Source organism: Aulonocara stuartgranti (assembly GCF_965226115.1).
Source record: "Aulonocara stuartgranti genome assembly, chromosome: 20".
Taxonomy (NCBI): domain Eukaryota; kingdom Metazoa; phylum Chordata; class Actinopteri; order Cichliformes; family Cichlidae; genus Aulonocara; species Aulonocara stuartgranti.
The window spans coordinates 286,933-302,010 of NC_138956.1; the positions used below are offsets into that span (position 1 = coordinate 286,933).

Below are 15,078 nucleotides of genomic sequence, written 5' to 3' on the forward strand. Positions count from 1 at the left end.
AATTTAAAGGCCCATCCTTGTGCATAGCAAGCTTTGTACTTTATAAAAATAAACAGTAAATATGTAAAGTTAAAAAATGTAACAAGAATTGATCTATGTCATAGAACACAAAACTTTAAAATTAATCAACTACGACACTATGCAAAGTTGAAAAGCTGTTACAGAGTTTGGATAAGACATCTTCTCACAGGTTCACAGGTGGTGGCCCACATTACAAAACTGTATTTTTATGAACTAGTCTCACTATTTAAAATCAGGTTTGGCTCGAGCTAAGTCGGTCCCTACGAAGACCTACTCAAATGAAGTTGTGACATTATGGTACCGACCACCAGATGTGCTGCTGGGCTCCACTGAGTACTCTACACCCATTGACATGTGGTGAGTGGACACATTTATCAATACTGCCCATTTTCATTGTTTGTGCAGCTGTCACTTCTGAGGTACCAGCATATTTCAGAGTAGAGTTGTTTCTTTTGTCTTTCATCAGCATTTAAATACTTTGTATGGATGTTAGGACATAAACATTGTAGAATTTGATTAAAAAGGTTCTTTTTTCATATTTATGTATAGAATTGGAGAAAGTTAGATTTTTAAAAATCTTTTGCTTTATGCATTAGATAAAAACAACCACTTTGCAACTCGTTTATAGTTTTACATCCCCTGGCAGCCTGAATCTGCATAATAGATGACTAAAACACTATAATTTTGTACTACTTTATTGTCGTTCTTCCAGGGGTGTGGGCTGCATATTCTATGAAATGATCACAGGCAGACCTCTCTTCCCTGGATCAACTGTGGAGGATGAGCTTCATCTCATATTCCGCATCCTTGGTGAGACACCAATGGAATTTGGATGAGCATTTGCTTTTATGTGTGCGTGTACACTGTGTGCATGTGTATACAGGGAGTGCAGAATTATTAGGCAAATGAGTATTTTGTCCACATCATCCTCTTCATGCATGTTGTCTTACTCCAAGCTGTATAGGCTCGAAAGCCTACTACCAATTAAGCATATTAGGTGATGTGCATCTCTGTAATGAGAAGGGGTGTGGTCTAATGACATCAACACCCTATATCAGGTGTGCATAATTATTAGGCAACGTCCTTTCCTTTGGCAAAATGGGTCAAAAGAAGGACTTGACAGGCTCAGAAAAGTCAAAAATAGTGAGATATCTTGCAGCCGGAAAAGGGTGGAGTGCCCACTCCGGGTCGGGGATGAGTTCCTGCCCCAAGTGGAGGAGTTCAAGTATCTCGGGGTCTTGTTCACGAGTGATGGGAGAAGGGAGCCGGAGATCGACAGACGGATTGGGGCTGCAGCTGCAGTAATGCGGACGCTGCACCGGTCCGTCGTGGTGAAGAGGGAGCTGAGTGTAAAAGCGAAGCTCTCAATTTACCGGTCGATCTACGTCCCTACCCTCACCTATGGCCACGAGCTGTGGGTAGTGACCGAAAGAACGAGATCGCGGATACAAGCGGCAGAAATGAGCTTCCTCCGAAGGGTGGCTGGCCTCTCCCTTAGAGATAGGGTGAGAAGTTCGGCCATCCGGGAGGGGCTCAGAGTAGAGCAGCTGCTGCTCCACATCGAAAGGAGCCAGCTGAGGTGGTTCGGGCATCTGACAAGGATGCCCCCTGGGCGCCTCCTGGGTGAGGTGTTCCAGGCGTGTCCCACTGGGAGGAGGCCCCGGGGCAGACCCAGGACACGCTGGAGAGATTACATCTCTCGGCTGGCCTGGGAACGCCTTGGTATTCCCCCGGATAAGCTGGAGGAGGTGGCTGGGGAGAGGGAGGTCTGGGCCTCTTTGCTTAGGCTGCTGCCCCCGCGACCCGGCCCCGGACAAAGCGGATGAAGATGGATGGATGGATGGATCTTGCAGAGGGATGCAGCAGTCTCAAAATTGCAAAGCTCCTGAAGCGTGATCATCGAACAATCAAGCGTTTCATTCAAAATAGTCAACAGGGTCGCAAGAAGCGTGTGGAAAAACCAAGGCGCCAAATAACTGCCCACGAACTGAGAAAAGTCAAGCGTGCAGCTGCCAAGATGCCACTTGCCACCAGTTTGGCCATATTTCAGAGCTGCAACATCACTGGAGTGCCCAAAAGCACAAGGTGTGCAATACTCAGAGACATGGCCAAGGTAAGAAAGGCTGAAAGACGACCACCACTGAACAAGACACACAAGCTGAAACGTCAAGACTGGGCCAAGAAATATCTCAAGACTGGTTTTTCTAAGGTTTTATGGACTGATGAAATGAGAGTGAGTCTTGATGGGCCAGATGGATGGGCCCGTGGCTGGATTGGTAAAGGGCAGAGAGCTCCAGTCCGACGCCAGCAAGGTGGAGGTGGAGTACTGGTTTGGGCTGGTATCATCAAAGATGAGCTTGTGGGGCCTTTTCGGGTTGAGGATGGAGTCAAGCTCAACTCCCAGTCCTACTGCCAGTTTCTGGAAGACACCTTCTTCAAGCAGTGGTACAGGAAGAAGTCTGCATCCTTCAAGAAAAACATGATTTTCATGCAGGACAATGCTCCATCACACGCGTCCAAGTACTCCACAGCGTGGCTGGCAAGAAAGGGTATAAAAGAAGAGAAACTAATGACATGGCCTCCTTGTTCACCTGACCTGAACCCCATTGAGAACCTGTGGTCCATCATCAAATGTGAGATTTACAAGGAGGGAAAACAGTACACCTCTCTGAACAGTGTCTGGGAGGCTGTGGTTGCTGCTGCACGCAATGTTGATGGTGAACAGATCAAAACACTGACAGAATCCATGGATGGCAGGCTTTTGAGTGTCCTTGCAAAGAAAGGTGCTATATTGGTCGCTGATTTGTTTTTGAATGTCAGAAATGTATATTTGTGAATGTGGAGATGTTATATTGGTGTCACTGGTAAAAATAAATAATTGAAATGGGTATATATTTGTTTTTTGTTAAGTTGCCTAATAATTATGCACAGTAATAGTCACCTGCACACACAGATATCCCCCTAAAATAGCTAAAACTAAAAACAAACTAAAAACTACTTCCAAAAACATTCAGCTTTGATATTAATGAGTTTTTTAGGTTCATTGAGAACATGGTTGTTGTTCAATAATAACATTATTCCTCAAAAATACAACTTGCCTAATAATTCTGCACTCCCTGTATTAAATTATGCTCTTTGTCTTCTCCAGGTACTCCCACAGAAGAGACTTGGCCTGGTATCACCACCAGTGAAGAGTTTAAGACATACAATTTTCCCCGCTACCACGCAGAGCCCCTTGTGAACCACGCACCCAGGTATAAAGATCTAGTGGAGGCCTGCATGTGCAGATTAAGATTCATTTTCTGGAGGAAAACGTAATGACCATTTGGAAACAGTGGGAACACCAGATTCCTGCGCAGCTTTTGATCTCACTGCCACTCCTCTCGGTTCTTTCCATCCGCTCTTAATTTTTTTCTCTGCTTTCTGTCACACAGGATAGACAATGAAGGTCATGACTTGCTCTCAAAACTCTTACAGGTAAAGAACATAATTAATTACAATTATCTGCTGTTTACAGATCATGTACACCATAATGATTTTGTCTTTATGTGTCCCTAGTTTGAAGCAAAGAAGCGGATATTGGCTGAGGATGCTCTCAAACACTCTTATTTCAAATGTCTTGGAGAACAGGTTCAGACTCTGGCTGACAGTGAGTACATGCATTTGACTTGAATATCCACATTAATTGCACAAACACTGTCCCACATAACCTTTGTTGCTTGTTTTTCTTTTGTTTTTCTTTTTTAGCTGCATCCATCTTCTCTGTAAAAGGGATTCAACTCCAGAAAGATCCCGGAAAGAGATCCTCAGTCTACCCAGAGTCATGTAAGTGCTCAAGATTTAAAAAGAAAAAGAAGGAAGGGATGAAATGAGAGAAATCAGGAATCCTCGATAAAAGTATGATACAGGATAGGACTTGCTCCCTGTCTTCCTCCTCTTCTCGCTCTTCCTCTAAGTGTTTGCTTTTTGTCGTTTCTCATGCCACTGTGTGGTCTATTAGCAGGTTCAGCCTTCACCACACACAGATCCCCCAGTTCCAGTATTAACATCGCACAATGCCATTCACTCAGAAGCAATATTAAATTCACGAATAGTGGAAGCAAATAGCACAATCTAGTTTTATCTGTGACTGACATAAGGGCAGGGATAGCTCAGTAGGTAGAGTGGTTGCCCCATGATCGGAAGGTCGGGGGTTCGATTCCCCTTAACAGCTACCCTGAGGTACCCCTGAGCAAGGTACCGTCCCTACACACTGCTCCCCGGGCGCCCAATGGCTGCCCACTGCTTCACTGAGTGAATGGGTTAAATGCAGAGAGCAATTTCCCCACGGGGCTCAATAAAGTACAATAATGTACACACTTTCTAAAAAGACTTCACATCACTGTGATCTGGTTGCCATGCTAGCGTTAGCATTTAAGTCAGCTTCAAGTACAGCAGTACAGCAACGTGAATGTGGCCTTAGATCCATTTTAGAGTATGTTTAGCTTTCCTGAAGTCCCGTCACATGTAAACAAACCAGTCCACCAAACCTTGTATACATGGCTGCTGAAATGCAGCTGGGGAGAGTTGCCTTTGTCTGAGTCTCTGTACATTAACCCTAACCCTTCAACATTTGCTTCGATTTGTTTCACAGTTTCTGTCCTTATCACAGTCTGTGTGTGTGTATCTTTGTTTTTCTGCTTGTGTTGCCTCGCTGTCATGTTCTGATAAACTGTCCCTTCTCTTTGGTGCCCATGCTCTCTTCTTCTGCACTGCTCATCTTTTCCTTAATCCTTTCTCTAATCTCCCTTGTGTACCCTACTCCAACTCTTCCGTAACACCTCAATATTCCCAACCTCCCCCCCTTCTCCCTAACCCAAAAAAGCGATGGCCAATAAGCTAGGCTCCGCACCCTCGCAGTACTTCCAGAGAGAGGCAGCCAATCCCAGGGCTCAGAGTCACAATCTCTCCTCTACTTCCACTGGCTGAGTGGCCCTACTGTTCTGGTAAATACAGTCTCTTTCATGTGTCAGTAATCTCGCTCTCGCTTTCTTTTTTTTGTTTGGCTGCCACCGGGCCTTTTTTTCTTCTTCTCTGTCAGCACCGCTCCTTTGCTGCAAACACCACTTTATATAAGACCATTCCTGAATTGCATTTAATTATATCCATCTTCCCTCCCTGCACCCTGTCAACTAAAACAACATATTATTTATTAGCTGTTTCTTCATGTCTGTGTTTTGTTGGTTCCTCTTCATATTCAAGCCTGTTCCCACAAGCATTCTTCAGATTTCACTTCACTAATCCCCTTTTTTTTCTCAGAGCAAGCCACTCCTAATATTCATGTGAGGGAATCAAAGGGGCAACAGTTTGTTCATAAGAGCAAAGAATGTGATCTGAGGACAGGGGGTCATTAGATTTTTTTGTTTTTTTCCAGTCCTGTTTAGATTTCTGCAGCGAGAGATGTAGCGTCTGTAAGTGAGGCTTTTGTGCTGTGGGTTTGTTTGACTTTTGTGTGCAAAAGTCTTTTTAAATTAGCATGGATTTGAGTGCTTTACTGTGCTGTATGTTATACTTTTGGTAAGTGTGATTTAGCTTAAGCAGCATTACGCAAACTGCTCTTTTTAATTTCATTATATTTCTTCAAATTTCCAGTAGAGAAGTGTCATTAGCAGCAACTATGTGCCCTATGTACACAAAGCAAGGTCAATGAAGATGGGTTTGTCACATTGAGCCAGGCATTTCCAGCACACATACACCCTCACTGAACCTAACAGGATTCACATCAAGCCCCTAGAAAACTTGTCAGTCGAGTGGTCAATGCAGAGAAAATGACTGGATGATTGGTAGGTTTGCAATCTAGTAAAATATTAATGTTTATCAACTAGTGATTGAAAGGTGTAACACAGATACTGTTCACTGTTTTGTGATGTTTTCTAGACTGATTGACTAGTTGGTTAAGTTTAAGTTGTGTGATTAATCACACTGAAACAAATTGCTGCAGCGTTCATGAAAGTGTGTCCAGTGTTTCTGGACCCAACTGAATTTATTGTGTCGCTGGCATGGAGTGAAATTTACAATGTTTGAGTGTCCAAATCACATCCAAATGTTTGTTTGTTTATTTGTTTTTCACATCGTTCCCTCTCTCTCTCCCCTGTCTTCTTCTGTCTCTCTCTCAGCCCAAGGGAAGAGCAGGAGGCAGAGTGTACTGTTTTAGTGCCGGCGATGAGATGAGGAGGACAGTGACACGTGGAGCTTGTCTGTCAGACATACATCCACTGACCCTGCCGCCTACACACTGAAGGAGTGACACACACGCACCCTGCCACATAAATACATACTGACAGGAAAAAAAAGACACACACAGACACACACACACTGCAAAATGACAACAAACCCACACAAAACTAAGGCTGAAGATTTCATTCTTAAAAATAAAGACTCAGCTCGAACCCAAACATAAAAAAGAGAAAAAAAAATGTGTGTGATGCTGGAAGAAAAGTCGGAGAGTATATGAATCTCCTTGCTGCTGCTACTACTGCTGCCCAGTATGGGGCAGTGTTCAGGATGTGAGCTGGTTTTAAAACAGACCTTGCTGTTTGAGGACGAAGGAGTCTCGAATGGACTTGAATGAAAAGAAAGAGAAAGCTGGAACCCCGACTTTCTCTTCCATGGTTTTTTCTTTCAGACTATTGCTGTATATAAAGAGACTGAGCTGTAGAACTAGAAGCTTTTTCATGCCGCACCTCAGCCTGAATCCAAACTCTAAATATTGCACCTCAACTCTAAACCCTCGCCTGATCTCTCAGCCCTTTATTACATAACCCTTAAATGCAACCAGTCTCTGCTTTTCTGTCATTGTCCGTCTTTCTCTTTTCTCTTAAAAACACACTCACATGCTGATGCTCACTTGAAAGTGTGTAGATCTTTGGAGTTTACAGAGGTAGATTTTTGCACCTTATTGTTCATTAGCGGTCCGGGTGGCTGTCATTATGATACCTCATCAAGTACACACCAGTGATATTGAAATGAAGAAGACCCAAACAGATAAACCAAAAAAACAACAAAAAAACCAGTTTCACCACCCATGGACAGATATATTGCACAAATCATTACTGCAGTTAAAAACACTCAGCAATCCACATACTAGTAGTAGACATGAATTATATTTGTCACGTTCTTATATGCTGTAAAGAACACTACGCTACAAGATGCTCCTGTTTCTATACACGAGGAAGTTATCGTTGAAGGACAGAGAGGTAAAAGTGTACAAATCCTAACCTGCTTATTATTAGACACCTCCCTCCTCTTTTGCCTTGACTCAGAAGTTGTCCGGATTTGTTGTCTGATGTGCAGGTATTAATGTTGAGCTCTTCTACAAGATGTGATCAAAAAGTCCTGAGGACATGTCCATAAAAACCCAAAGAGGGCCAATCTCGCGTTGGACCGCTTTCAGCGCAGTGCAGAGGTGCACAGGAAGCTGTCTCACCGGAAGCCCAGTTCTGTTAGCCCCATACCTGTGCCTCCATGATTCATGCCGGATCTCCTTAAAGCGACGACCCTTCATCCATGGCGATTGTGCTGGTTAGCAAGACGTGATGGTACACTGGTATGCACTGCAGTTCAGATGGATTCCCCATCAGGCTCCTCAGGACGTTACAGTAGAACATTACAATAGGAAACTCCCAGTCTCACTCCTTCTCTGACACGCTGCCTTCAGAACACTCCTTGGTAAAAGCTGAAGACCCGGGTCTCATCATCAGGGTTGATCCTTTGCACAAAATCCGTGTCAGTTTGAAACAGAAGTTTATATTTTCTATTAGAAGTTTTTAGTCCATGGTGCAATCTCAGAGTGCACACTGTGTGGTCAGAACGAGACTTCAGTGGAGCGATCAAAAAACAAGAGCTGCGATGGAAGCTGATTGCACATGCCATGACCTGTATTGGTAGATTTTATTCTGGTAAGACGTTTGATTTTTATGCACAGGTTCTCAGAACATTTTGATCACACCTCGTATTTGCACCCAATTTTACCTCTTTAAATCATGAGTGGATCATCCAACATCCCCACTTTTTCCATCCCAACTCTATGTATTTTTTTAAGTTGTATATATGATCATATGTGTTACTTGTCAGAAGCAAAGATAATTCCAGGATGCTGTTCTCAGTCTTTACAGTAGGTGACTGGCTGGGGACGTGTTGCACATTCCTTGAGCTCAGGACTTATTCCTTGTGTTGTTTTGTGGATGCTGTGTTAGGTACAGATGGTCTTGTATGTTTCATCCCTGATAGAAGTGGCCTGAAACCCTTTGCAAAGCTGGCTTAAATTGTATGCAAGGTACAATTTATCAGCATCAACCTGTCGATTTCTGTCACTCGTTCTTTGTTTATTTGACCCAGATGTTGATGTTAAGAGACTAACTTACCCAAGTCTATTCTTGCCATCTCTCTAAGCATGTTTCTGTATTGAACACCAGTGGTTTTAATTGGTATATGAAATAGCTGCTGCTGAAGAAGGAATACCTCCTTTAAATTTTGCATGAGACATTATGACCTTATCGCGTGATCTCTACACCAAACACCACCTTACCATCTGGAGACCGTACACGAAGACAGAAGTGTGATGTGCAGGCAGCACTGGGACTAGATAGTTTGAATGACAAATCTGACTTATCCAATACGTGTATAATACAGCAGAAACTGTCATGTAGCGCGTCTAACTGGGCTGAGTATTTAACAGGACTTGAAGCGCTCAGACACACTGTTGTTTCATGCTGTTATTATTACAGGCTGCCATAAAACAACAACAACAAAAGAAAAATAGGACCAAAGTAAGTCCTCCAAGCACCAGGTGTTCAAGCACACAACTGTTTCACACACCCAAATCTGCTGACATGTTAACATGTACTGTATCTGTGAGATGGCCTGTGATTTTAGTTTGGATTTTCCTGTACCTCGGGCACTGACAGGGTCATTTCTGCATCTTTCTTAATTTTTTATAAAACTGATTCAGAAAATGATCACATGTCAGTAACTGTCAGAAGGACTACTTATTTTCCCAGAGTGTGACAGTATGTAGCATGTACATAGATGGTCCCCCACTCTGTATATACAAAAGTGTACAGGTTTGATACAGCTATTAACATTCTGGCTTTTTTTGGGGGGGGGGGGGGGCTTCAGTCATAGCAATATTTCTGTAATCAATAAAGCCATGGTACTAGGATGGGTATGATTGCATTTGTGTTTATTTAGGAAGGCGTGAGAGACTGTGAATGATCAAACTGTGACATAACTTATCACAGGTTTAGTTGTTTTCTGTTCTACATGCTGGATCCAAAAGGCTGAAATGAAGTATCATGTTGCAAAATGAGTACAAGACACTGATGATTTTGACTGATTTTATTTTATGTTTTTCAATCAATGAAAGCCATAAAGGTTATATAGAAGGACAGACCTTAAGAAGCAAAGAGGATGTGTATACCTAATAAAAAATTAAAAATCATGTAATTACTTTTTTCTTGTCTTAAATCTTTTGAATATACGTTACTATCAAGTGTTCTTTACTATTACTTTCACAGGGTTTTAGCAGTTTGCTGCAAAACATAAATTTCTAGTTTAGCTTTTGCCTGTATTTCTTCATTGTGAAAATTAAGGTCCACTTTGTTAGCTACACCTATTTAACTGTTAGTTAATGCAGCTATCTAATCAGCCAATCACATAGCGGCGGCTCAATGCAATTATTCATGTAGACATGATCAAGACGACCTGTTGAAGCTAAACCGAGCATGAGAATGGGGGAAGAATGATTTAAGTGACTCTGATTGTAGCATGAAGCACCAGATGGGCTGGTCAGAGTAATTCACAAGCTGCTGATATTTGTGTACATAACCATCTCTAGGGTCGACAGAGAGTGGTCCAAAAAAAGAGAGAGCAGCAGTTCTCTGGGAGAAAATACCTTGTTGATTCCAGATGTAGGAGGAGAATGGACAGGTCGCTTCAAACTGGCAACAGTAACCTAAATAACTGATTGTTCTGCCAGCTAAGAACAAGCAACAGTAACTCAGATAACAAGGCATGCTGAAGAGCGTCTCTGAATGCACAAAACACATTGAACGTTGAAGCAGATTGGCTACAGCAGCGGGAAACCACACCAGGTGCTACAGTTTGCACATGTTCACCAAAATTGACTGGAAAGACTTTGTCTGGTTTGATGTGTCTTGATTTCGTCTGCAGCATTCAGGTGTCAGGGCCAGAAACAACATGTAAACCTTGATTCATCCTGCCTTGTATCAACAGCTGATGTGCATAGTGGCAGTGTAACTTGGGGTCTGAGTGTATTCATCTTCTGATTACTGCTCACACCATGTCACAAAGCTCAGATCATATCAAACTGGTTTCTTGATCATGACAAGTTGACTGTACTCAGATGGTTTCAATCTAACAGAGAAACTTTAAGATGAGGTCTGATGGGAAATTCGCATTATGGATGTACAGCTGTCAAATCTGCATTAACTGTGTGATATTATCACGTCAATATGGACCAAAATCTCTGAGAAATGTTTCCTCTATGTTGAATCTATGCCACAAAAAAATCAAACCACATCTGAAAGCAAAAGAGGCGTACCCAAAAAGTGTGCCAGTGTTTCAGCCAGGAGAGATAATTCAGGTCCTGACTGACAGACTGAGGTAAACAGAGGCTATTTTGCTCACATATGTGAGGTTTTATCTTTTTATCTTTTAAATAATGTCTGTAAACAAACTGTGAGTTGTGCAATCTCTATTCTTGATTAATGTAACTGTATTTTTATTCTTTAAAAGAGATAAAAAGCAATGACAGCATCTACAATATCAATGACAGAGGACAAGAAAGATGTTGTGCTGTTGTCTGAATACATTAAAGGTTATGACAACAGGAAAGAAGCCTGCCTGAACAGGGAAATCTTTTTTTTATTATTATTATTACTGCTGCTTTTATTACTGTTATTTTTTATGCCTTAATACATAAGATTTGTGCAACCTTCTTGCTCATTGCATCATTTTTACTCTGATATTTTGTTTACATTTGTGAAAACCATCTTGCACTACATTGCAGAGGTTGATAATGAGAACAGTGAGACTATAATAATTTCTACACATTTCTATTCCAAAGATTTTTTAGGCACAATTTTCTTGGGGGTCTTGATGAAAAACGGAACTGTGGCCTCGTTCTCAGATGTTTGCGGCTCAGAGGACCAGGGGTCCCATCCACACAGAACCGCAGCAACAGTGTAGCCTCGAAACTGGAAACACACGATCATGGTTGGTCATGAACATACAGCATGAGCCTGAATTCCTCTTTTTCTTTGTTTGTATGTGTGAATTTAAGTGTACTTCAAACCAGCTTACCTGTCTGTTCATGAAAATGTATATGATGGGGTTGTAGACAGTGCTGCTTTTTGCAAAGTACACAGGAATGGTAGCGATGACAGGGTCAACATATAGACTGGAGTCTATCATGACAGCAAGTGCAAGCGCAGCATATGGCAGCCAGGTGACTAGGAAGGCCAGCACCATCACTACTATCATGCGTGCCACCTGCACCTCTACATGACTTGTGCTTCCTGTTTCAGATACCTGCAGCTTGGTTACCTAGGGAAAAAATTCAAGCGCAGAGGACTCCTTTATGTTTTCAGTACAATCAACAAAAATATATGGTGTGCGCAGCCTTTGTTGCTCACCTGGCGGAGAGTCCATAAAAGCCGCGAGTAAGAAACCATGACGACAGAAAAGGGCAAGGCAAAGCAAAGGAAGAAGAATATTATCATGTAGGACATGTCCCCAACATCACGGCTATGCCATTTAGGAGCACAGGAGGTTTTGACGCCCTCCAACTCAAAAGTTCCCCACCCGAACAGAGGTGGAGTGCTCCACACAAATGACCACACCCAGGACAGTACCACTCCAGCAACTGCATGCCTAAGGACAACAGAGATGGTGTCTGACATGCTTGGTACAGCAAGGAACATTCCCAAGTGAGATCTTGATGGTCACTGCTGTACCTGGTCTGGAAGAGGACCGCACCCATGGGATAACACACCACTACGTAGCGTTCAACAGAAATGACTGCTACTGTGCACAGACTTGCTATACCTGCAAGAAAAGACAGAATAATTTATGACTTTTGCTTTCCAAGTGTTGCATTTGTGCGCACTATTGAGACACCTGTCCTATACCTGAGTGCTACATTTCAAGGAAGAAATGCTAATCTTAATTCAATGACAATAACTATAGTTTTAAATTTTAGTTTCCACATTAGATTTTACATAAATACATGAAATACAGTACATAATGTAACTAAAAACAAAAGCTTCCCTTCAAAATATCTTAAATAATTCATTTTAAGTAACTATTTTTAAGCTCAAAAAGTTCAAAAGCAGTCATGAGAAAATGAAAGTTTCCACAGACTGTGTGCATTTGAAATACTAAGCAAGGTCTGGACTTTGACCAGGTCACTACAGCACCTCGACTCGTTTCTTTTTCAGCCATTCTGTTGTAGATTTGCTGCTGTGCTTGGACACATTTATCTGTGGCATGACCACATTGTGGCCAAGCTTTAGCTGTCAGACTGACATTTGTCTCAACAATGCTTTGGTATACAGCTGCAAAACAAATACAAATCATCACCTCTTCACCACTGTGATTAACAGCTGGTATGAAGTGTTTGTGCCAATATGCTATATTTGGTTTTCACCACTGTGCAATATATATGCAGACATGTCAAATATAGTCTTATCTGTCCAAAGGACACTGTTCCAGAAGTCTTGTGTTTTTGTGATTGTTTATTCAGATGCAGTTTTGCAAATCTTACATAAAATAACAAAATTCCCTTCAGGTGGTTTTACTTGAGGTACTTTTACTTGTACTAGAATACATTAAGGTATTTCTTCTTTTGTTTATGTGAGGAAAAAGAAAAAGTAGACTCACCGAAAAAGGAAACAGCAAAGGCTTCTAACACACAGCCCACACGTCCCAGGTTGAAGTATCCCATGGCGCTGGTTACTGTGGTGGGCAGGCCTCCAAACACAGCACAGCCCAGGTCACAAACAGCTAGGTTAACCAGGGCATAGCTGAGTGGCTGCCTCAGCTGTCTGTGCTTCACCGTCACCACAATCACCACGACATTGAGGATGATCCCTGCCGCAGAGAACACACCCATGATAACGGCCAGAATTGTGTAACCAGTCCGGGACAAGAGCTCCGTGTTGGCTGAGCTGTTAGATGATGAAGAGTTTCTGTGGAAGGCAGCACTCTCCATTTTGCTCTGTGAAGATCAGGAGAAGAATCTGGTCACAGTGTGAAAAACCTCAGTGATGCCTGGTAAGAAACAACAAACAAAAAAGTGTCAGATCCAACACGTCTAACTCTAAAATGGCCACATTGTCAGCAAGGCAAAGAAAGAGCAGGTTCAGGTATGTGTTTAGTATTTTTTTAATCATTTGGTAAATAATGTAGCAATCAGAACAACTACAAAACTGTTCAACAGATACTGCGTGCTTGATATTCTGAGAGGGAAGCGAGGCCCTCTAAATAAGCCCAGTAAGAGGAGAGGAGGCCGCAGATGATTTGCAATTCTCAGAAAACAAAATCCGCCGAGCCGGATTGTGGAGAGAATAAGTCTGTCTGATAGCCTCTAAGACTGCACTTTCCATGATTGCTCAATTTGCAGCTGCTAATAATGATGCAAAACGTTCATACAGGATCGACCGATATGTCTACAGAATTCCCGCTGGTTTGTCACACATTTTGGAGCCAATAATGGAATAAACTGGTAGTTTATGGATACCTATCCCTACCTTTTTATGTTCTCTTGTTAAAAACTAATGAGATGTTAGCCTGATTGAGTTACTTAATGACACAAAGAGTGGCTTATTTGAGAATGAGCTCAGTGTCAGTGTCTCTGTTTATAATCATCCTTAATACCTACACAACTCTGAATGAATGAATCCATAAAGCTAAAAAAGAAAAGGTGCAATAAAAGAAAAAAAATGACATTGTGATTTGTTGAATGAAATTCACCTTGAAGATACATTTTCTGCCCAACAGATCTATGGATCCATTTAGAAAAAAGCACTTTACTAATCACTAATATATTGCTCCCCAAAACTACAGGGCGTGCAGAATTATTAGGCAAGTTGTATTTTTGAGGAATAATGTTATTATTGAACAACAACCATGTTCTCAATGAACCCAAAAAACTCATTAATATCAAAGCTGAATGTTTTTGGAAGTAGTTTTTAGTTTGTTTTTAGTTTTAGTTATTTTAGGGGGATATCTGTGTGTGCAGGTGACTATTACTGTGCATAATTATTAGGCAACTTAACAAAAAACAAATATATACCCATTTCAATTATTTATTTTTACCAGTGAAACCAATATAACATCTCCACATTCACAAATATACATTTCTGACATTCAAAAACAAAACAAAAACAAATCAGCGACCAATATAGCACCTTTCTTTGCAAGGACACTCAAAAGCCTGCCATCCATGGATTCTGTCAGTGTTTTGATCTGTTCACCATCAACATTGCGTGCAGCAGCAACCACAGCCTCCCAGACACTGTTCAGAGAGGTGTACTGTTTTCCCTCCTTGTAAATCTCACATTTGATGATGGACCACAGGTTCTCAATGGGGTTCAGATCAGGTGAACAAGGAGGCCATGTCATTAGTTTTTCTTCTTTTATACCCTTTCTTGCCAGCCACGCTGTGGAGTACTTGGACGCGTGTGATGGAGCATTGTCCTGCATGAAAATCATGTTTTTCTTGAAGGATGCAGACTTCTTCCTGTACCACTGCTTGAAGAAGGTGTCTTCCAGAAACTGGCAGTAGGACTGGGAGTTGAGCTTGACTCCATCCTCAACCCGAAAAGGCCCCACAAGCTCATCTTTGATGATACCAGCCCAAACCAGTACTCCACCTCCACCTTGCTGGCGTCGGACTGGAGCTCTCTGCCCTTTACCAATCCAGCCACGGGCCCATCCATCTGGCCCATCAAGACTCACTCTCATTTCATCAGTCCATAAAACCTTAGAAAAACCAGT

At 42.0% G+C, this 15,078-nt stretch overlaps 2 protein-coding genes across 7 annotated transcripts in view; one reads left to right on the forward strand and one right to left on the reverse strand.

The window, feature by feature from the left end:
* LOC309696891 (cyclin-dependent kinase 17-like) overlaps positions 1–9,499 on the forward strand; it is a 51,331-nt gene extending 41,832 nt beyond the window's left edge. For all 6 annotated transcript variants that reach the window (XM_082518398.1, XM_082518397.1, XM_082518395.1 and 3 more), the window contains 7 exons: positions 258–378; positions 734–831; positions 3,170–3,275; positions 3,456–3,498; positions 3,580–3,670; positions 3,769–3,846; positions 6,177–9,499. In XM_082518398.1, the coding sequence (XP_082374524.1) occupies positions 258–378; positions 734–831; positions 3,170–3,275; positions 3,456–3,498; positions 3,580–3,670; positions 3,769–3,846; positions 6,177–6,214 (575 nt within the window). In that variant the 3' untranslated portion in view covers positions 6,215–9,499. The remainder of the gene's footprint in view (positions 1–257; positions 379–733; positions 832–3,169; positions 3,276–3,455; positions 3,499–3,579; positions 3,671–3,768; positions 3,847–6,176) is intronic.
* A 1,636-nt stretch (positions 9,500–11,135) lies between these two features.
* On the reverse strand, positions 11,136–13,291 carry parapinopsina (parapinopsin a; the record flags this gene model as incomplete). The annotated part of the gene is made up of 5 exons (XM_082520266.1): positions 11,136–11,276; positions 11,383–11,625; positions 11,715–11,952; positions 12,036–12,126; positions 12,961–13,291. 5 exons carry the CDS (start codon positions 13,289–13,291, stop codon positions 11,136–11,138), a joined length of 1,044 nt encoding a protein of 347 aa, XP_082376392.1.
* Positions 13,292–15,078: the final 1,787 nt, after the last annotated feature.